The sequence below is a fragment of the Salmo trutta genome, chromosome 15 (genome assembly GCF_901001165.1).
Source record: "Salmo trutta chromosome 15, fSalTru1.1, whole genome shotgun sequence".
Lineage (NCBI taxonomy): Eukaryota > Metazoa > Chordata > Actinopteri > Salmoniformes > Salmonidae > Salmo > Salmo trutta.
Window position 1 is genome coordinate 56,194,901 of NC_042971.1, and position 27,500 is coordinate 56,222,400.

Here is a 27,500-nt window from a genome sequence, read left to right on the forward strand (position 1 = left end):
TAAAAATTGCCTGTCTTAGGTCAGTTAGGATCACCACTTTATTTAAAAAATGTGAAATGTCAGAAAATAGTAGAGAAAATTATTTATTTCAGCTTTTATTTCTTTCATCACATTCCCAGTGGGTCAGAAGTTTACATACACTCAATTAGTATTTTGTAGCATTGCCTTTAAATTGTTTAACTTGGGTCAAACGTTTCGGGTAGCCTTCTACAAGCTTCCCACAATAAGTTGGGTGAATTTTGGCCCATTCCTCCTGACAGAGCTGGTGTAACTGAATCAAGTTTGTAGGCCTCCTTGCTCGCACATGCTTTTTCAGTTCTGCCAACAAATGTTCTATGGGATTGAGGTCAGGGCGTTGTGATGGCCTCTCCAATACCTTGACTTTGTTGTCCTTAAGCCATTTTGCCACAACTTTGGAAGTATGCTTGGGGTCCTTGTCCATTTGGAAGACCCATTTGCGACCAAGCTTTAACTTCCCGACTGATGTCTTGAGATGTTGCTTCAATATATCCACATAATTTTCCTCCCTCATGATGCCATCTATTTTGTGATGTGCACCAGTCCCTTCTGCAGCAAAGCACCACCACAACATGATGCTGCCACCCCCGTGCTTCACGGTTGGAATGGTGTTCTTCGGCTTGCAAGCCTCCCCCTTTTTCCTCCAAACATAACGATGGTCATTATGGCCAAACAGTTCTATTTTTGTATCATCAGACCAGAGGACATTTCTCCCAAAAAGTACGATCTTTGTCCCATTATACAATGGGTTAAAGTTATGTACAGCAACCCCAGATGTAAAATAGTAAATAATGGTTACTTCTCAGAAAGTATTGAGCTTTTAAGAGGAGTAAAACAAGGCTGTCCGTTGTCTCCATATCTATTTATTGTGGCCATTGAAATGCTAGCTATTTAAATTAGATCCAACAAGAACATCAAGGGGTTAGAAATCCAGGGGATAAAAACAAAAGTGTTGCTGTATGCTGATGACTTAAATCTGGATCCCTGCACATTGAAGATCTTGGTCACTTTTCTAGCCTCGCTGGATTAAAACCAAATGATGACAGGTGTACCATATTACGTATTGGATCGTTAAAAATACAGTGTTTACACTACCGTGTAGTTTACCAATGAAATGGGCGGATGGTGAAGTAGACATTTTGACACTACCGGTCAAAAGTTTTAGAACACCTACTAATTGAAGGGTTTTTCTTATTTTTTTTTTTACTATTGTCTACATTGTAGAATAATAGTGAAGACATCAAAACTATAAAATAACCCATATGGAATCATGTCGTAACCAAAAATGTGTTAAAAAAAATCAAAATATATTTTATATTTGAGATTCTTCAACTAGCCACTGCCTTGATGACAGCTTTGCACACTCTTGGCATTCTCTCATCCAGCTTCATGAGGTAGTTACCTGGAATGCATTTCAATTAACAGGTGTGCCTTCCTAAAAGTACATTTGTAGAATGTCTTTCCTTAATGCGTTTGGGCCAATCATTTGTGTTGTGACAAGGTAGGAGGGGTATACAGAATATAGCCCTATTTGGTAAAAGACTAAGTCCGTATTATGGCAAGAATAGCTCAAATAAGCAAAGAGAAACAGCAGTCCATCATTACTTTAAGACATGAAGGTCAGTCAATACGGAAAATGTCAAGAACTTTGAAAGTTTCTTCAAGTGCAGTTGCAAAAACCATCAAGCGCTATGATGAAACTGGCTCTCATGAGGACCGCCGCAGGAATGGAAGACCCAGAGTTACCTCTGCTGTAGAGGATACGTTCATTAGAGTTACCAGTCTCAGAAATTACAGCCCCAAATAAATGCTTCACAGAGTTCAAGTAACAGACACATCTCAACATCAACTGTTCAGAGGAGACTGTGTGAATCAGGCCTTCATGGTCGATTGCTGCAAAGAAACCACTACTAAAGGACACCAATAAGAAGAAGAGTGAAGGAAAAGCACCTAACAAGTGCTCAGCATATGTGGGAACTCCTTCAAGACTGTAGGAAAAGCATTCCAGGTGAAGCTGATTGAGAGAATGCCAAGAGTGTGCAAAGCTGTCATGAAGGCAAAGGGTGGCTATTTTGAAGCATCTCAAATATAACATATATTTTGATTTGTTTTTACACTTTTTTGGTTACTACATGATTCCATATGTGTTATTTCATAGTTTTGATGTCTTCACTATTATTCTACAATGTTGAAAATAGTACAAATAAAGAAAAACCCTTGAATGAGTAGGTGTTTTAAAACTTTTGACCGGTAGTGTGCTTGGTATTTACATCTCAAAAATTATAAATGAACTTACCACAATTAATTTCAATAGAAAGTTAGCAGAAATAGATAAGATTCTGCAACCATGGAGAGGTAAACACTTTTCTATTTATGAAAAAATCACATTGATTAACTCTGGTCCTATCACAGTTTACTTATTTACCAATGGCACTGCCTACTCCAGATTTTTAAATCATATGAGCAAAAAATATTTCATTTTATTTGGAATGCTGAGCCAGACAAAATTAAACGTGCCTATTTATAAAATTAATATGAGTTTGGGGGGCTAAAATGATTTAAATATTTAAGCTTTAAACCTCTCACTAAAAGATTCACTCATACATAAGTTTTACTTCAACCCAAAATGGAGATTTGATTATTAAGTAGATTATTAAGAAAGGCTCATCCTTTGTTCAAAATGGCCTTTTTACCTTTATGCCGATTATAACTTATCATTTCTGACTAATTGAAAATGAAGTTTTGTTTAAAGTATCACCCTTTCTTTAATAACAAGCCATACTAAGGTGGTTACAATTTCAGTTTTATCCTCCAGAAAATATAGAACAAATATTACAACAAATTTTATGGTTAAACTCAAATATACTGATAATTTTTTTTTTTAAACATTCTTTATGGACATTTAAAAAAATTGTTTAATTATATTTATTTATTAATGATATTATGAATAGAAATGGAGGAGTTATGTCACATATGGAATTATCGAAAATATATGGGAATATCTGCTCAATCCAAACTTACAACTGATTGCAACACTACCACAAAAATGGAGGAGGCAAGTGGAAAAGGGAGAAGGTAGGGAACTTTGTTTGCCTGCCATATATTAAAGATACAAATTGGCTGAAAGGAACTGGCATAAATAGAAAAATATACAAGTTTCATTTGAGGACACAAATGTTGACAGCTGCGCCATACAGGTTTGCAAAATAAATGGGAAGAGATTTTCTATGTACCGATTCCATGGCACATGGTTTATGAACTGGTACAAAAAAATACACTTGATTCAATACTTAGAGTTTTTCAATTTAAATTATTATATAAAATTCTTGCCACCAACAGAATACCGGTACTATATATGTGGGGCATACAATAATGTCAGCGCTGTAGATTTTGTTGCGAAGAGACGGAATCAATAGATCACCGGCAACCAGAAATATATAAATTATATATAAATAAATCACAGGAAACCAGAGATATATCAATGATATATAAATAAATCACAGGCAACCAGAAATATATCAATGATATATAAATAAATCACAGGCAACCAGAAATATATCAATGATATATAAATAAATCACAGGCAACCAGAAATATATCAATGATATATAAATAAATCACAGGAAACCAGAAATATATCAATGATATATAAATAAATCACAGGCAACCAGAAATATATCAATGATATATAAATAAATCACAGGCAACCAGAAATATATAAATGATATATAAATAAATCACAGGCAACCAGAAAAGCAGCCTCTGGATGTAAGGTTTTCTACTTGGTTATAGCCTTGTACAGTTTAAGTGCCAGTTATTTTTCTTTGTTAGAGCCAAATAGCCAATTTGTATTTCTATACAATAACCAGAGCATTATTAGTTGAATTATTAATGTGAAGCCATTATTGGAGATGAATACCCCCCTCATGGCCGGTGCAGTGGCTACGGGAGGAGGAAAGGTTATTTGAGGGAGGAAGTCGGGCCAACGAGGAGGAGTCTTGGTTGGACAGGGGAGCGGTATATTTTTTTGACGGCACTTGCTCGCAATTACATGATGTCTTGAATTTATTGCAAACAATAGCCTTCATTTATTACACTTATAAGTTATTAGAATTAGAGGAATTATAAGGAACAATTTAGTTTCCCCATCTTTTATATTAGAAAGTCTAAGTTTTATATGCTTGAACGAAGAAGCATCCTTTTGTTTGTAACTTGCAATCCGAAGTGCCACACTGCCATCATCTCTATGGACGTGCAGTAAAGCCTGTGGTGAGGGTGTGTCTGAAATAGCCTCTCTCTCACCAGGGCAGTGGGCATATTTATTGGATGGATTAGAGAAAATATGCCATAACATTCTTGTCCTGTGGTCGAATGTATACAACAGTCACGATAACAGCTGAAAACTCTCGGAAGGTAGAAGGGTCAGCATTTGACCATCAAGTATTCCAAGACGGGTGAACAATGGGTCGACACTTCCACTGTTCTTGAGTCAGCACACCAGTTGTTGTTGATGAAAAAGCAAGCCCCTCCCCCCTGGATTTCCCCGACTCCACTGTCCTGTCGGCATGGTGAATGGAGAATACATCAAGTTGGATAGCCATATCGTATCTTGTCCGAAAGCCGTGTTTTAGAAAAGCTGAGAATATTGCAGTTTCGAGAGTCCTGTTGGAAGCAAGAATGTAGGGAAGAGGTGGCCGTTCTCCCTTCGCCTTAATTTCGCCAGGATCCCCCATCTCTTGCCTGTAACGTCAGTGTTTCCTCTTGGGTAGCCCCAAAATTGGGTTGGAATTACAGAGAGAGCCCAGGGCACATAAGTTGAAGTTGAAGCCGGAATTAAGGTAACTGCCGATCTGATGTTCAAACGTTATTGTCGGTTGTAAGAAAGGATAGCGGATACATTTTGACAAAATGAAATACAAATAAATTACTAAAGAATCACAAAATAGCAAAGTTGGGTCAGAGCTTGCAACACGGAGGCCGTTCAATATGGAGCCATCTTCACATCTTCCGTGTGTGTGTGCTTGTGTCCTGCTGTTGTTCATGACTGTAATATAATGTTTTCTCTGTGTATTTTTCTAATAGGAGTACATCCCAGACCTGTATAACCACTTCCTGAATGTGGGTCTTGAGGCTCATATGTACGCCTCTCAGTGGTTCCTTACACTCTTCACGGCCAAGTTCCCCCTCTACATGGTGTTCCATATCATAGACCTGCTACTCTGTGAGGTATCCATCTCCCTAACCCCTATACCCTCACCCCTAACCCTATACCCTCACCCCTAACCCCTATACCCTCACCCCTAACACTGTACCCTCACCCCTAACACTGTACCCTCTCCCTAACCCCTATACCCCTAGCCCTATACCCTCTCCCTAACCCCTATACCCTCTCCCTAACCCCTATACCCTCACCCCTAACCCCTATACCCTCTCCCCTAACCCCTATACCCTCTCCCTAACCCCTATACCCTAACCCCTATACCCTCTACCATCATCCCTAACCCCTATACCCTATACCGTAACCCTATACCGTCACCCCTATACCCTCTCCCTAACCCCTATACCCTCTCCCTAACCCCTATACCCTCACCCCTAACCCCTATACCCTCTCCCCTAACCCCTATACCCTCTCCCTAACCCCTATACCCTAACCCCTATACCCTCATCCCTAACCCTATACCATCATCCCTAACCCCTATACCCTATACCGTAACCCTATACCGTCACCCCTATACCCTCTCCCTAACCCCTATACCCCTAACCCTATACCCTCTCCTTAACCCCTATACCCTCACCCCTAACCCCTATACCCTCACCCCAACCCCTATACCCTCTCCCTATACCCTAACCCCTATACCCTCACCCCTATACCCTCACCCCTAACCCCTATACCCTCTCCCTATACCAACATCCCTATACCCTCCCCCCATACCCTCACCCCTAACCCCTATATCCTCACCCCTAACCCCTATACCCTCACCCCTATACCCTCACCCCTAACCCATATACCCTAACCCATATACCCTAACCCATATACCCTAACCCATATACCCTAACCCCTATACCCTCACCCCTATACCCTCTCCCTAACCTCTATACCCTCTCCCTAACTCTATACCTTCACCCCTAACCCTCACCCTTAACCCTATACCCTCTACCTAACCCCTATACCCTCACCCCTAGCCCTACACCCTCTCCCTAACCCCTATACCCTCACCCCTAACCCCTATATCCTCACCCCTAACCCCTATACCCTCACCCCTATACCCTCACCCCTAACCCATATACCCTAACCCATATACCCTAACCCATATACCCTAACCCCTATACCCTCACCCCTATACCCTCTCCCTAACCTCTATACCCTCTCCCTAACTCTATACCTTCACCCCTAACCCTCACCCTTAACCCTATACCCTCTACCTAACCCCTATACCCTCACCCCTAGCCCTACACCCTCTCCCTAACCCCTATACCCTCACCCCTAACCCTATACCCTCACCCCTCTCCCTGCACCCTTGGGGCGGCAAGTAGCCTAGTGGTTAGAGTGTTCGACTAGTAACCGAAAGGTTGCAAGATCGAATCCCCAAACGGACAAGGTAAAAATCTGGCGTTCTGCCCCTGAACAAGGCAGTTAAACCACTGTTCCTGGGCCGTCATTGAAAATAAGAATTTGTTCTTAACTGACTTGCTTAGTTAAATAAAATAAAACCCTCTCTGGCTTTCTACCCTCACTTCCAGTCTCTACGGCTTTCTACCCTCACTTCCTGTCTCTACGGCTTTCTACCCTCACTTCCTGTCTCTACGGCTTTCTACCCTCACTTCCTGTCTCTACGGCTTTCTACCCGCACTTCCTTTCTTTCTTTCTGAACTCAACCTCTCTCTCTGTGTCCCCCCAACCCTCTCCCTTCCTTCTACTTTGTGTTTCTCTACCAACCCTCTTCCTCCCTCTACTCTCTCTACCAACCCTCTCCCTCCCTCTTCCGTCTCTCTACCAACCCTCTCCCTCCCTCTATTGTCTCTCTACCAACCCTCCCTCTGTTTCTTTCCTGTCTCCCCCCTCTTACCTTACCCCTTCAGTAACTCATTGTCTCTCTTTTCTCTTCTCTGTCTCAGGGCATCAGTGTGATCTTCAATGTGGCTCTGGCTCTCCTGAAGGTAAGTAAGCCACCAGTCTCTTTGTACACACACTACATACAGCCGTCACCAAAAGTTTTGAGAATGACACAAATATTAATTTTCACAAAGTTTGCTGCTTCAGTGTCTTTAGATATTTTTGTCAGATGTTACTATGGAATACTGAAGTATAATTACAAGCATTTCATAAGTGTCAAAGGCTTTTATTGACAATTACATGAAGTTGATGCAAAGAGTCAATATTTGCCGTGTTGACCCTTCTTTTTCAAGACCTCTGCAATCCGCCCTGGCATGCTGTCAATTAAATTCTGGGCCACATCCTGACTGATGGCAGCCCATTCTTGCATAATCAATGCTTGGAGTTTGTCAGAATTTGTAGGATTTTTTTTGTCCACCCGACTCTTGAGGATTGACCACAAGTTCTCAATGGGATTAAGGTCTGGGGAGTTTCCTGGCCATGGACCCAAAATATTGATGTTTTGTTCCCCGAGCCACTTAGTTATCACTTTTGCCTTATGGCAAGGTGCTCCATCATGCTGGAAAAGGCATTGTTCGGCACCAAACTGTTCCTGGATGGTTGGAAGAAGTTGCTCTCGGAGGATGTGTTGGTACCATTCTTTATTCATGGCTGTGTTCTTAGGCAAAATTGTGAGTGAGCTCACTCCCTTGACTGAGAAGCAACCCCACACATGAATGGTCTCAGGATGCTTTACTGTTGGCATGACACAGGACTGATGGTAGCACTCACCTTGTCTTCTCCGGACAAGATTTTTTCCGGATGCCCCAACAATCGGAAAGGGGATTCATCAGAGAAAATGATTTTACCCCAGTCCTCAGTAGTCCAATCCCTGTACCTTTTGCAGAATATCAGTCTGTCCCTGATGTTTTTCCTGGAGAGATGTGGCTTCTTTGCTGCCCTTCTTGACACCAGGCCATCCTCCAAAAGTCTTCGCCTCACTGTGCGTGCAGATGCACCCACATCTGCCTGCTGCCATTCCTGAGCAAGCTCTGTACTGGTGGTGCCCCAATCCCGCAGCTGAATCAACTTTAGGAGGCGGTCCTGGCGCTTGCTGGACTTTCTTGGGCGCCCTGAAGCCTTCTTCACAACAATTGAACCGCTCTCCTTGAAGTTCTTGATGATCCGATAAATGGTTGATTTAGGTGCAATCTTATTGGCAGCAATATCCTTGCCTGTGAAGCCCTTTTTGTGCAAAGCAATGATGACGGCACGTGTTTCCTTGCAGGTAACCATGGTTGACAGAGGAAGAACAATGATTCCAAGCACCACCCTCTTTTGAAGCTTCCAAGCTGTTATTCAAACTCAATCAACATGACAGAGGGATCTCCAGCCTTGTCCTCGTCAACACTCACACCTGTGTTAACGAGAGAATCACTGACATGATGTCATCTGGTCCTTTTGTGGCAGGGCTGAAATACAGTGGAAATGTTTTGGGGGATTCAGTTCATTTGCATGGCAAAGAGGGACTTTGCAATTAATTGCAATACATCTGATCACTCTTCATAACATTCTGGAGTATATGCAAATTGCCATCATACAAACTGAGGCAGCAGACTTTGTGAAAATTAATATTTGTGTAATTCTCAAAACTTTTGGCCACGGCTGTACACACACACACTGCATGCACACACATACACACTACATACATACACACACACACACACACTGGATGCACACACACACTACATACACACACACACACACACACACACACACACACACACACACACACACACACACACACACACACACACACACACACACACACACTACATACCCCCCCACACACACACACAAACACACTACATAGATACACACACTACATAGATACACACACACACTACATACACAGATACACACACAAACACTACATACTGTACACACACTACATACACACACACTACATAAACACACACACACACACACTACATACGTACACACACACTACATACTGTACACACACACTCTCACACACACACACACACACACACTACATACGTACACACACACACTACATAGATACATACACACTACATACAGTTGAAGTTGGAAGTTTACATACACTTAGGTTGGAGTCATTAAAACTCATTTTTCAACCACTCCTCAAATTTCTTGTTAACAAATTATAGTTTTGGCATGTCGGTTAGGACATTTACTTTGTGCATGACACAAGTAATTTGTCCAACAATTGTTTACAGACAGATGATTTCACCTATAAATCTTGGAAAATTCCATGGCTTGAGAAGCTTCTGATAGGCTGATTGACATCATTTGAGTCAACTGGAGGTGAACCTGTGGATGTATTTCAAGGCCGACCTTCAAACTCAGTGCCTCTGCTTGACATCATGGGAAAATCAAAAGAAATCAGTCAAGACCTCAGAAAAAAATTGTAGACCTCCACAAGTCTGGTTCATCCTTGGGAGCAATTTCCAAACACCTGAAGGTACCACGTTCATCTGTACAAACAATAGTACCCAAGTACACCATGGGACCACGCAGCCATCATACCGCTCAGGAAGGAGACGCGTTTTGCCTCCTAGTAAAACGAGTCCTATATCGACATAACCTGAAAGGCCGCTCAGCAAGGAAGAAGCCACTGCTCCAAAGCCGCCATAAAAAATCCAGACTTCGGATTTGCAGACAACTGTACATGGGGACAAAGATCGTACTTTTTGGAGAAATGTCCTCTGGTCTGATGAAACAAAAATAGAACTGTTTGGCCATAATGACCATCGTTATGTTTGGAGGAAAAAGGGGGGGCTTGCAAGCCGAAGAACACCATCCCAACCGTGAAGCACGGGGGTGGCAGCATCATGTTGTGGGGGTGCTTTGCTGCAGCAGGGACTGGTGCACATCACAAAATAGATGGCATCATGAGGGAGGAAAATTATGTGGATATATTGAAGCAACATCTCTAGACATCAGTCAGGAAGTTAAAGCTTGGTCGCAAATGAGTCTTCCAAATGGACAATGACCCCAAGTATACTTCCAAAGTTGTGGCAAAATGGCTTAAGGACAAAAAAGTCAAGGTATTTGAGTTGCCATCACAAAGCCCTGACTTCAACCCTATAGAAAATTTGTGGGCAGAACTGAAAAAGCATGTGCGAGGAAGGTGGCCCACAAACCTGACTCAGTTACACCAGCTCTGTCAGGAGGAATGGACCAAAATTCACCCAACTTATTGTGGGAAGCTTGTGGAAGGCTACCCGAAACGTTTGACCCAAGTTAAACAATTTGAAGGCAATGCTACCAAATACTAATTGAGTGTATATAAACTTCTGACCCACTGGGAATGTGATGAAATAAATAAAAGCTGAAATAAATCATTCTCTCTACTCTTATTCTGACATTTCACCATTGTTAAAATAAAGTGCCGATCCTTACTGACCTTAAACGGGATTTTTACTAGGATTAAATGTTAGGAATTGTGAAAAACTGAGTATAAATTAATGTGGCTAAGGTGCATGTAAACTTCCGACTTCAACTGTACATACACACACACTACATAGATGCACACACATACTGCATAGATACACACACACACTACGTACATACACACACACTACATACTGTACACACACACACACACACACTACATACTGTACACACACACACACTACATACTGTACACACACACACACACTACATACTGTACACACACACTACATACACACACTTGATACATACACACACACTACATTGATACATACACACACACTACATTGATACATACACACAAACTACATTGATACACACACACACTACATACTGTACACACACAACATATATACACACGCACTACATACTGTACACACACACACACTACATACTGTACACACACAACATATATACACACACACTACATACTGTACACACACACACACTACATTCTGTACACACACACTACATAGATACACACACACACACACACACACACACACACACACACACACACACACACACACACACACACACACACACACACACACACACACACACACTACATAGATACACACACACACTACATAGATACACACACACACACACACACTACATAGATACACACAGTACATACACACACTACATACTGTACACACACACACACACACACAGATACACACACACACACATAGATACACACACTAAATACTGTACACACACACACTAAATACTGTACACACACACACTACATACTGTACACACACACACACTACATACTTACATACACACGCACTACATACATACATACACACGCACTACATACATACATACATACATACATACATACATACATACATACATACATACATACATACATACATACATACATACATACACACTACATAGATGCAAACACACTACATAGATGCAAACACACTACATACATACACACACACTACATAGATGCAAACACACTACATACATACACACACACTACATAGATACACATACACTACATACTGTACACACACTACATAGATACACAGACACTTCATACTGTACACACACTACATAGATACACACACACTACATACTGTACACACACTACATAGATACTGTACACACACTACATATTGTATACACACATTACATAGATACACACACACACACTACATACTGTACACACACACTACTTAGATACACACACACACACACACACACACACACACACACACACACACACACACACACACACACACACACACACCACACACCACACACACACACACACACACACACACACACACTACATACTATACACACACACTACATACTGTACACACACACTACTTAGATACACAAATGTAACAGTGTAGGTTCCGTCCCTCTCCTCGCCCCAACCCGGGCTCGAACCAGGGACCCTTGCACACATCAACAACTGACACCCACCGAAGCATCGTTACCCATCGCGCCACAAAAGCCGCGGGGAAACCCTACTTCAAGTCTCAGAGCGAGTGACGTCACTGATTGAAATGCTATTAGCGCGCACCACCACTAACTAACTATCCATTTCACATCGGTTACACTCACACACACACACATACACACTACATACTGTACACACACACTACATAGATACATACACTACATAGATACACACACACACACACTACATAGATACTCACACTACATAGATACACACACTACATAGATACACACACACACACACACACACTACATAGATACACACACATACTGTACACACACACACACTACATACTATACACACACACTTCATAGATACGCACACTACATAGATACACACACTACATAGATACACACACACACTACATAGATACACACACACTACATAGATACACACACACACACACACACACACACACACACACACTACATAAATACACACACACTCATACTGTACACACACTACATAGATACACACACACATCATACTGTACACACACTACATACTGTACACACACACTACATACTGTACACACACACTACATACTGTACACACACACTACATACTGTACACCCACTACATAGATACACACACACACACACACACACACACACACACACACACACACACACACACACACACACACACACACACTACATACTATACACACACACTTCATAGATACACACACACACACACACACACACACACACACTACAAAGATACACACACACACACACACTACAAAGATGCACACACACACACACTACAAAGATACACACACACTACAAGCATACACACACTACATAGATACACACACACTACATAGATACACACACACTACATACTGTACACACACTACATAGATACACAGACACTTCATACTGTACACACACTACATAGATACACAGACACTTCATACTGTACACACACTACATAGATACACACACACTACATACTGTACACACACTACATAGATACACACACACTACATACTGTACACACACTACATAGATACACACACACAAACACACACACCATACTGTACACACTACATAGATACACACACACTACATAGATACACACACACACACACACACTACATAGATACACACACACACACTACATACTGTACACACACACACTACATACTGTACACACACACACTACATACTGTACACACACACACTACATACTGTACACACACTACACACTGTACACACACACACTACACACTGTACACACACACACACACACACACTACATACTGTACATACACACACACACACACTACATACTGTACACACACACTACATAGACACACACACACTACATACTGTACACACACACACTACATACTGTACACACACACTACATAGACACACACACACACTACATACTGTACACACACACACACACACACATTACATACTGTACACACACACTACATAGATACACACACACACACACACACTACATACTATACACACACACTTCATAGATACACATACACACACTACAAAGATACACACACACACACACACAACAAAGATACACACACACACACACACTACAAGCATACACACACTACATAGATACACACACACTACATAGATACACACACTACATATATATACACACACACTAGATAGATACACACACTACATACTGTACACACACTACATAGATACACAGACACTTCATACTGTACAAACACTACATAGATACACAGACACTTCATACTGTACACACACTACATAGATACACACACACTACATACTGTACACACACTACATAGATACACACACACTACATACTGTACACACACTACATAGATACACACACACTACATACTGTACACACACTACATAGATACACACACACACACACACACACACTTCATACTGTACACACTACATAGATACACACAGACTACATAATGTACACACACTACATAGATACACACACACTACATAGATACACACACACACACACACACACTACATAGATACACACACTACATAGATACACACACACACACACACACACACTACATACTGTACACACACTACATACTGTACACACACTACACACTGTACACACACACACTACACACTGTACACACACACTACATAGATACACACACACACACTACATACTGTACATACACACACACCCACACACACACTACATACTGTACACACACACTACATACTGTACACACACACTACATACTGTACACACACACTACATAGACACACACACACTACATACTGTACACACACACACACACACATTACATACTGTACACACACACTACATAGATACACACACACACACACACACACACACACACACACACACACACATTACATACTTTACACACACACTACATAGATACACACACACACACACACACACACACACACACACACTACATACTGTATACACACACACTACATAGATACACACACACACACACACACACACTACATATTGTACACACACACTACATAAATACACACACACTCATACTGTACACACACTACATAGATACACACACACATCATACTGTACACACACACATCATACTGTACACACACACATCATACTGTACACACACACATCATACTGTACACACACTACATACTGTACACACACACTACATACTGTACGCACACACACACACTACATACTGTACACACACACACACACTACATACTATACACACACACTTCATAGATACATACACACACACTACAAAGATACACACACACTACAAGCATACACACACTACATAGATACACACACACTACATAGATACACACACACTACATAGATACACACACACTACATAGATACACACACACTAGATAGATACACACACACACACTACATACTGTACACACACTACATAGATACACAGACACTTCATACTGTACACACACTACATAGATACACAGACACTTCATACTGTACACACACTACATAGATACACACACACTACATACTGTACACACACTACATAGATACACACACACTTCATACTGTACACACTACATAGATACACACACACACACACTTCATACTGTACACACTACATAGATACACACAGACTACATAATGTACACACACTACATAGATGCACACACACTACATAGATACACACACACACACACACACACATACACACACTACATAGATACACACACACACACACACACACACACTACATACTGTACACACACTACATACTGTACACACACACACTACATACTGTACACACACTACACACTGTACACACACACACTACACACTGTACACACACACACTACACACTGTACACACACACTACATACTGTACATACACACACACACACACACACTACATACTGTACACACACTACATACTGTACACACACACTACATAGACACACACACACTACATACTGTACACACACACACACACTACATACTGTACACACACACTACATAGACACACACACACACACACACACACACACACACACACACACACTACATACTGTACACACACACTACATACTGTACACACACACACTACATACTGTACACACACACACACACTACATACAGTACACACACACACATTACATACTGTACACACACACTACATAGATACCCACACTCCATACTGTACACACTCACTGCATAGATACACACACAAACACTACATACTGTACACACACAAACACTACATACTGTACACACACACACACTACATACTGCACACACACACACTACATACTGTACACACACACACACTACATACTGTACACACACTACATACTATACACACACACTTCATAGATACACACACACACACTACATACATACATACACACTACATACTATACACACACACTACATATATACACACACACACTACATAGATACACACACACACACACACACACTACATATTGTACACACACACTCATACTGTACACACACTACATAGATACACACACACTACATACTGTACACACACACTACATACTGTACACACACACTACATACTGTACACACACACTACATACTGTACACACACACACACTACATACTGTACACACACACACACACACTACATACTGTACACACACACACACTACAAAGATACACACACACTACATACATACATACATACATACACACACTACATAGATACACAAACACTACATAGATACACACACACTACATAGATACACACACACTACATACTGTACACACACTACATAGATACACAGACACTTCATACTGTACACACACTACATAGATACACACACACACACTACATACTGAACACACACTACATAGATACACACACACTACATACTGTACACACACTACATAGATACACACACACACACTACATACTGTACACACACACTACATACTGTACACATACATACACACTACATACTATACACACACACTACATATATACACACACACTACATAGATACACACACACACACACACACACACACTACATATTGTACACACACACTCATACTGTACACACACACTACATACTGTACACACACACACACTACATACTGTACACACACACACACACACTACATACTGTACACACACACACACTACATAGATACACACACACTACATACTGTACACACACACTACATACTGTACACACACACTACATACTGTACACACACACTACATACTGTACACACACACACACTACATACTGTACACACACACACACACACTACATACTGTACACACACACACACTACAAAGATACACACACACTACATACATACATACATACACACACTACATAGATACACAAACACTACATAGATACACACACACTACATAGATACACACACACTACATACTGTACACACACTACATAGATACACAGACACTTCATACTGTACACACACTACATAGATACACACACACACACACTACATACTGAACACACACTACATAGATACACACACACTACATACTGTACACACACTACATAGATACACACACACACACACTACATACTGTACACACACACTACATACTGTACACAACACACACTACATACTGTACACACACACTACATACTGTACACACACACTACATAGATACACACACACACACACACACACACACACACACTACATACTACACACACACACTTCATAGATACACATACACACACTACAAAGATACACACACACACACTACAAAGATACACACACACACTACATACATACACACACTACATAGATACACAAACACTACATAGATACACATACACTAGATAGATACACACACACTACATACTGTACACACACTACATAGATACACAGACACTTCATACTGTACACACACTACATAGATACACACACACACACTACATACTGTACACACACTACATAGATACACACACACTACATACTGTACACACACTACATAGATACACAGACACTTCATACTGTACACACACTACATAGATACACACACACTACATACTGTACACACACTACATAGATACTGTACACACACACACACACACTACATACTGTACACACACACTACATACTGTACACACACACTACATACTGTACACACACACTACATACTGTACACACACACACACTACATACTGTACACACACACACACTACAAAGATACACACACACTACATACATACATACATACACACACTACATAGATACACAAACACTACATAGATACACACACACTACATAGATACACACACACTACATACTGTACACACACTACATAGATACACAGACACTTCATACTGTACACACACACACTACATACATACACACACTACATAGATACACAAACACTACATAGATACACATACAGTAGATAGATACACACACACTACATACTGTACACACACTACATAGATACACAGACACTTCATACTGTACACACACTACATAGATACACACACACACACTACATACTGTACACACACTACATAGATACACACACACTACATACTGTACACACACTACATAGATACACAGACACTTCATACTGTACACACACTACATAGATACACACACACTACATACTGTACACGCACTACATAGATACTGTACACACACACACACACACACTACATACTGTACACACACACTACATACTGTACACACACACTACATACTGTACACACACACACTACATACTGTACACACACACACACTACATACTGTACACACACACACACTACAAAGATACACACACACTACATACATACATACATACACACACTACATAGATACACAAACACTACATAGATACACACACACTACATAGATACACACACACTACATACTGTACACACACTACATAGATACACAGACACTTCATACTGTACACACACTACATAGATACACACACACACACACTACATACTGAACACACACTACATAGATACACACACACTACATACTGTACACACACTACATAGATACACACACACACACACACACACTACATACTGTACACACACACTACATACTGTACACACACTACATACTGTACACACACACTACATAGATACACACACACACACACACACACACACACACACACTACATACTATACACACACACTTCATAGATACACATACACACACTACAAAGATACACACACACACACACACACTACAAAGATACACACACACACTACATACATACACACACTACATAGATACACAAACACTACATAGATACACATACACTAGATAGATACACACACACTACATACTGTACACACACTACATAGATACACAGACACTTCATACTGTACACACACTACATAGATACACACACACACACTACATACTGTACACACACTACATAGATACACACACACTACATACTGTACACACTACATAGATACACAGACACTTCATACTGTACACACACTACATAGATACACACACACTACATACTGTACACACACTACATAGATACTGTACACACACACACACACTACATACTGTACACACACACTACATACTGTACACACACACTACATACTGTACACACACACTACATAGATACACACACACACACACACACACACACACTACATACTATACACACACACTTCATAGATACACATACACACACTACAAAGATACACACACACACACACTACAAAGATACACACACACACTACATACATACACACACTACATAGATACACAAACACTACATAGATACACATACACTAGATAGATACACACACACTACATACTGTACACACACTACATAGATACACAGACACTTCATACTGTACACACACTACATAGATACACACACACACACACTACATACTGTACACACACTACATAGATACACACACACACTACATACTGTACACACACTACATAGATACACAGACACTTCATACTGTACACACACTACATAGATACACACACACTACATACTGTACACACACTACATAGATACTGTACACACACACACACACACACTACATACTGTACACACACTACATAGATACACAGACACTTCATACTGTACACACACTACATAGATACACACACACACTACATACTGTACACACACTACATAGATACACACACACACACACACACTTCATACTGTACACACACTACATAGATACACACACACTACATAATGTACACACACTACATAGATACACACACACACACACACACACACTACATAGATACACACACTACATAGACACACACTACATAGATACACATACACACACACACACACACACACACACACACTACATACTGTACACACACTACACACACTGTACACACACACTAAACACTGTACACACACACTACATAGATACACACACACACACACACACTACATACTGTACACCCACACTACATACTGTACACACACACTACATAGATAAACACACACTACATAGACACACACACACACTACATACTGTACACACACACACACACACACATTACATACTGTACACACACACTGCATAGATATACACACACACACTACATACTGTACACACACAAACACTACATACTGTACACACACTACATACTGTACATACACACACACTACATACTGTACACACACTACATACTGTACACACACACTACCTAGATAAACACATACATACACACACTACACACACAGTTCCTCCCTCTCTATTGTCTGTTCCTGACAGTAGTATAGATGGTAGACTGTGACTGAGGATTTACCAGAGCCTCTGTATTGTCTGTTCCTGACAGTAGTATAGATGGTAGACTGTGACTGAGGATTTACCAGAGCCTCTGTATTGTCTGTTCCTGACAGTAGTATAGATGGTAGACTGTGACTGAGGATTTACCAGAGCCTCTGTATTGTCTGTTCCTGACAGTAGTATAGATGGTAGACTGTGACTGAGGATTTACCAGAGCCTCTGTATTGTCTGTTCCTGACAGTAGTATAGATGGTAGACTGTGACTGAGGATTTACCAGAGCCTCTGTATTGTCTGTTCCTGACAGTAGTATAGATGGTAGACTGTGACTGAGGATTTACCAGAGCCTCTGTATTGTCTGTTCCTGACAGTAGTATAGATGGTAGACTGTGACTGAGGATTTACCAGAGCCTCTGTATTGTCTGTTCCTGACAGTAGTATAGATGGTAGACTGTGACTGAGGATTTACCAGAGCCTCTGTATTGTCTGTTCCTGACAGTAGTATAGATGGTAGACTGTGACTGAGGATTTACCAGAGCCTCTCTATTGTCTGTTCCTGACAGTAGTATAGATGGTAGACTGTGACTGAGGATTTACCAGAGCCTCTGTATTGTCTGTTCCTGACAGTAGTATAGATGGTAGACTGTGACTGAGGATTTACCAGAGCCTCTCTATTGTCTGTTCCTGACAGTAGTATAGATGGTAGACTGTGACTGAGGATTTACCAGAGCCTCTCTAGCTGGGACACGTCTCTCTTTGTCTCTTCTCTCCTGCTTGTAGACCTCAAGGGAAGACCTGCTGGCAACAGACTTTGAGGGGGCGCTCAAGTTCTTCCGGGTCCCGGTTCCCAAACGCTACCGCTCAGAGGAGAACGCTAAGAAACTGATGGAGCTGGCCTGCAGCATGAAGGTACTACAATATTCACTGGCTGAAATGCTGCTTCTCCCTGCCTCTACGGTTTCCATGTTGAATCTACCCTGGCTAACTCTGTCATGTTGAATCTACCCTGGCTAACTCTGTCATGTTGAATCTACCCTGCCTAACTCTGTCATGTTGAATCTACCCTGGCTAACTCTGTCATGTTGAATCTACCCTGGCTAACTCTGTCATGTTGAATCTACCCTGGCTAACTCTGTCATGTTGAATCTACCCTGGCTAACTCTGTCATGTTGAATCTACCCTGGCTAACTCTGTCATGTTGAATCTACCCTGGCTAACTCTGTCATGTTGAATCTACCCTGGCTAACTCTGTCATGTTGAATCTACCCTGGCTAACTCTGTCATGTTGAATCTACCCTGGCTAACTCTGTCATGTTGTTTTCTATTTTGTTTGAATCTACTCTGGTCAATTGAGTTACTTAATTTTGTCTTCGGTTTGTTTCTTGATTAGGGTTTGGTTTGCATACTGTACGAGGAAGTAACTGTGTGGCTGTACAGTAGAAACACACAAACAGTAAATTGGTTCAGAATTTAGTCCCTTTTAGAAGTTAATGAACATCTGGGTGAATTAGATTGAATGCATGGAGGGCATTCCTTCTTCCTGGAAAATGAGTGGATCAATGACCAATTATACATGAGGCTTTGATTCTAATGGAGCAATTTATATGCTTCAATAATGGGTGGAACTGGAAGCCTTCAGGACTGTATGATTGGAATTGAATACTCCTCCTAAATAACCTGTGGAGGGCAGTGTTGAGCTGTAGTAGAAACTGTCAGCTACAGCCTGTGGATAAACTACTCCTAAATAACCTGTGGAGGGCAGTGTTGAGCTGTAGTAGAAACTGTCAGCTACAGCCTGTGGATAAACTACTCCTAAATAACCTGTGGAGGGCAGTGTTGAGCTGTAGTAGAAACTGTCAGCTACAGCCTGTGGATAAACTTATCTCCTGTGCTCTTTACTGACCTAGAAAGTCCCTAGTATTTTACATCTTATATGAATGTATCGAAATATTTGGAAATGGACTGCATCTAAAAACATCTGCAATAATTCTCCGATGTATTTGTCTAATCCCAAACGGCATACCTCTGCTCTGCCTGGACCTAGAAACTCTGGTGTGTGCTTAAACAGATTTATTTTAGACATTTGTATCTAAATATTTTGAATTTGGACTGCATCTAAAACCTTTTTGTCAGAGGTTGGCTTATCATAAACTACATTACATAACACATACAGTCCATCTGGTCAGAGATGACCTGGGCCCTTGTCCTCTGATTCAGGCAGGTGTTCTGTTTGGCCAGCTGGCTATAGAACAGGCCTCTCTTGTCTCATGGGTTACATCTATATCATATAACACAGCTGTCTACCATATCAATTGTGCTTTGTTTTTGTAATGGCAGTAATGATCACATGACCAGTAATTAAAGGGTATATTAGAACTTAGGTAGGCCGAGGGGTCAGGCCTGAGGTCATCCACCTCGGACATCTGACCTTTTTGACAGGTCTGGTCACCTGACCCTGCTCCCTGGTAGAAAGGCTGTTTTAGAGAAGGATAAGGATCTTAAGGGCTGAGAGGTACAGCCAAGGTCCTCAAGGTGACACACAAACACACACACACTGAGATCCTCAGTGTCACCAAGCTGTCACCAGAAATCTAATTCTGTCACTGCGGCGACCGCAAGGACAAAACAAAACCCAGAGCCAGGTGGCAGGATCTGAGAGGGGGATCAGATTCCTTTCTCTTCTCAGCCTCCTGCATCTCCTCTCAGCCGCCTGCCTCTCCTCTCAACCCCCTGCCTCTCCCCTCAACCCCCTGCCTCGCCTCTCCTCTCAGCCTCCTGCCTCGCCTCTCCTCTCAGCCTCCTGCCTCTCCTCTCAGCCTCCTGCCTCTCCTCTCAACCCCCTGCCTCTCCTCTCAACCCCCTGCCTCTCCTCTCAACCCCCTGCCTCTCCTCTCAACCCCCTGCCTCTCCTCTCAACCCCCTGCCTCTCCTCTCAACCCCCTGCCTCTCCTCTCAACCCCCTGCCTCTCCCCTCAACCCCCTGCCTCGCCTCTCCTCTCAGCCTCCTGCCTCGCCTCTCCCCTCAGCCTCCTGCCTCTCCCCTCAGCCTCCTGCCTCTCCCCTCAGCCTCCTGCCTCTCCCCTCAGCCCCCTGCCTCTCCCCTCAGCCCCCTGCCTCTCCCCTCAGCCCCCTGCCTCTCCCCTCAGCCCCCTGCCTCTCCCCTCAGCCCCCTGCCTCTCCCCTCAGCCCCCTGCCTCTCCCCTCAGCCCCCTGCCTCTCCCCTCAGCCCCCTGCCTCTCCCCTCAGCCCCTGCCTCTCCCCTCAACCCCCTGCCTCGCCTCTCCTCTCAGCCTCCTGCCTCGCCTCTCCCCTCAGCCTCCTGCCTCTCCTCTCAGCCTCCTGCCTCTCCTCTCAACCCCCTGCCTCTCCCCTCAGCCCCCTGCCTCTCCCCTCAGCCCCCTGCCTCTCCCCTCAGCCCCCTGCCTCTCCCCTCAGCCCCCTGCCTCTCCCCTCAGCCCCCTGCCTCTCCCCTCAGCCTCCTGCCTCTCCCCTCAACCTCCTGCCTCTCCCCTCAGCCTCCTGCCTCTCCTCTCCTTTCAACCGCCTGCTTCCTCTCAGCCTCCTGTCTCTACTTTCCTCACAGCTCCCTGCCTCTCCTCTTCTCCTCTGAGCCTCCTGTCTCTCCTCGCAGCCTCCTGCCTCTCCTCCTCTCCTCCTTCCTCCTCTCTCTTCTCCTCTCAGCCCCCTGCTCCTCCTCTCTCTTCTGCTCCTCTCTCCTCTCCTCTCTCCTCTCCTTATTGGAGGGCTTAAAAGGCCGGTGCCGATTAATTTGCCAATTTCTTTTTTTATTATTATTATTTTTTTTCATTTGTAATAATGACAATTACAACAATACTGAATGAACACTTATTTTAACTTAATATAATACATCAATACTATCAATTTAGCCTCAAATAAATAATGAAACATGTTCAATTTGGTTTAAATAATGCAAAAACAAAGTGTTGGAGAAGAAAGTAAAAGTGCAATATGTGCCATGTAAAAAAGCTAACGTTTAAGTTCCTTGCTCAGAACATGAGAACATATGAAAGCTGGTGGTTCCTTTTAACATGAGTCTTCAATATTCCCAGGTAAGAAGTTTTAGGTTGTAGTTATTATAGGAATTATAGGACAATTTCTCTCTATACGATTTGTATTTCATATACCTTTTGACTATTGGATGTTCTTATAGGCACTTTAGTATTGCCAGTGTAACAGTATAGCTTCCGTCCCTCTCCTCGCTCCTACCTGGGCTCGAACCAGGAACACATCGACAACAGCCACCCTCGAAGCAGCGTTACTCATGCAGAGCAAGGGGAACAACTACTCCAAGTCTCAGAGCGAGTGACGTTTGAAACTCTATTAGCGCGCACCCGCTAACTAGCTAGCCATTTCACATCGGTTACACCAGCCTCATCTTGGGAGTTGATAGGCTTGAAGTCATAAACAGCGCAATGCTTGAAGAATTGCGAAGAGCTGCTGGCAAAACGCACGAAGGTGCTGTTTGAATGAATGCTTACGAGCCTGCTGCTGCCTACCACCGCTCAGTCAGACTGCTCTATCAAATCATAGACTTAATTATAATATAATAAATACACAGAAATACGAGCCTTAGGTCATTTATATGGTCGAATCCGGAAACTATCATTTCGAAAACGAAACGTTTATCCGTATTTTATCTAACGGGTGGCATCCATAAGTCTAAATATTCCTGTTACATTGCACAACCTTCAATGTTATGTCATAATTATGTACAATTCTGGCAAATGAATTATGGCCTTTGTTAGGAATAAATGGACTTAACACAGTCCGCAATGTGCCAGGTGGCCCAAACTGCTGTATATACCCTGACTGCTTGCACAGTACGCTAGAGAAGTGACACAAATTCATGTTAGCAGGCAATATTAACTAAATATGCAGGTTTAAAAATATATACTTGTGTATTGATTTTAAAGAAAGACATTGATTTTTATGGTTAGGTACATTGGTGCAACGACAGTGCTTTTTTCGCAAATACGCTTGTTAAATCATCACCCGTTTGTCGAAGTAGGCTGTGATTCGATGAGAAATGAACAGGCACCGCATCGATTATATGCAACGCAGGACACGTTAGATAAACTAGTAATATCATCAACCATGTGTAGTTAACTAGTGATTATGTTAAGATTGATCGTTTTTTATAAGATAAGTTTAATGCTAGCTAGCAACTTACCTTTGCTTCTTGCTGCCCTCGCGTAACAGATAGTCAGCCTTCCATGCAGGCTCCTCGTGGAGTGCAATGTAAGGCAGGTGGTTAGAGCGTTGGACTAGTAACCGGAAGGTTGCAAAAACTAATCCCCGAATCCCCCCTGAACAAGGCAATTAACCCCCGTTCCTAGGCCGTCATTGAAAATAAGAATGTGTTCTTAATCTGACTTGCCTAGTTAAATAAAGGTGTTAAATAAAATCGGCAAATCGGTGGCCAAAAATGCCGATTACCGATTGTTATGAAAACTTGAAATCGGCCCTAATTATTCGGCCATTCCGATTAATCGGTTGACCGCTACTCTCTACCACGCTGTTCTGCCCAGGAGCTCTACCAGTCTCCCACTGAGCTACCTTACATCACTGGTAGATTAGCATTGAGGTAATGTTTGGATTACTCTACTTTAGTTAGTACAAGCTACTTTACAGAGGCAAGCAGGTATTAAAGTAATATTAGTCCCTCCTTTAGTCCCAGGGACTTTACTCTGCTCAGAATCAACCAGTTGTTTTCTACTGTGGTTTCTGTAAAAGAGAGGTGTACAGCATAGCAACTGTTTACAGGCAGTACACACCCACACACATAGTCTGTATAGTGCATACACAATGAAACACACACATAGTCTGTATAGTGCATACACAGTGAAACACACACGTAGTCTGTATAGTGCATACACAGTGAAACACACACGTAGTCTGTATAGTGCATACGCAGTGAAACACACACGTAGTCTGTATAGTGCATACACAGTGAAACACACACGTAGTCTGTATAGTGCATACACAGTGAAACACACACGTAGTCTGTATAGTGCATACACAGTGAAACACACACGTAGTCTGTATAGTGCATACACAGTGAAACACACACGTAGTCTGTATAGTGCATACACAGTGAAACACACACGTAGTCTGTATAGTGCATACACAGTGAAACACACACGTAGTCTGTATAGTGCATACACAGTGAAACACACACGTAGTCTGTATAGTGCATACACAGTGAAACACACACGTAGTCTGTATAGTGCATACACAGTGAAACACACACGCAGTCTGTATAGTGCATACACAGTGAAACACACACGTAGTCTGTATAGTGCATACACAGTGAAACACACACGTAGTCTGTATAGTGCATACACAGTGAAACACACACGTAGTCTGTATAGTGCATACACAGTGAAACACACACATAGTCTGTATAGTGCATACACAGTGAAACACACACATAGTCTGTATAGTGCATACACAGTGAAACACACACATAGTCTGTATAGTGCATACACAGTGAAACACACACATAGTCTGTATAGTGCATACACAGTGAAACACACACACAGTCTGTATAGTGCATACACAGTGAAACACACACATAGTCTGTATAGTGCATACACAGTGAAACACACACATAGTCTGTATAGTGCATACACAGTGAAACACACACATAGTCTGTATAGTGCATACACAGTGAAACACACACATAGTCTGTATAGTGCATACACAGTGAAACACACACGTAGTCTGTATAGTGCATACACAGTGAAACACACACGTAGTCTGTATAGTGCATACACAGTGAAACACACACGTAGTCTGTATAGTGCATACACAGTGAAACACACACGTAGTCTGTATAGTGCATACACAGTGAAACACACACGTAGTCTGTATAGTGCATACACAGTGAAACACACACGTAGTCTGTATAGTGCATACACAGTGAAACACACACGTAGTCTGTATAGTGCATACACAGTGAAACACACACATAGTCTGTATAGTGCATACACAGTGAAACACACACGTAGTCTGTATAGTGCATACACAGTGAAACACACACGTAGTCTGTATAGTGCATACACAGTGAAACACACACGTAGTCTGTATAGTGCATACACAGTGAA

At 41.9% G+C, this 27,500-nt stretch overlaps 1 protein-coding gene across 4 annotated transcripts in view; it reads left to right on the forward strand.

The window, feature by feature from the left end:
• Positions 1 to 27,500, forward strand: part of LOC115149411 (rab GTPase-activating protein 1-like) — a 198,637-nt gene that overhangs the window by 150,164 nt on the left and 20,973 nt on the right. For all 4 annotated transcript variants that reach the window (XM_029692240.1, XM_029692243.1, XM_029692241.1 and 1 more), the window contains 3 exons: positions 5,101 to 5,244; positions 7,135 to 7,176; positions 21,154 to 21,282. In XM_029692240.1, coding sequence (XP_029548100.1) covers positions 5,101 to 5,244; positions 7,135 to 7,176; positions 21,154 to 21,282 — 315 coding nt within the window. The remainder of the gene's footprint in view (positions 1 to 5,100; positions 5,245 to 7,134; positions 7,177 to 21,153; positions 21,283 to 27,500) is intronic.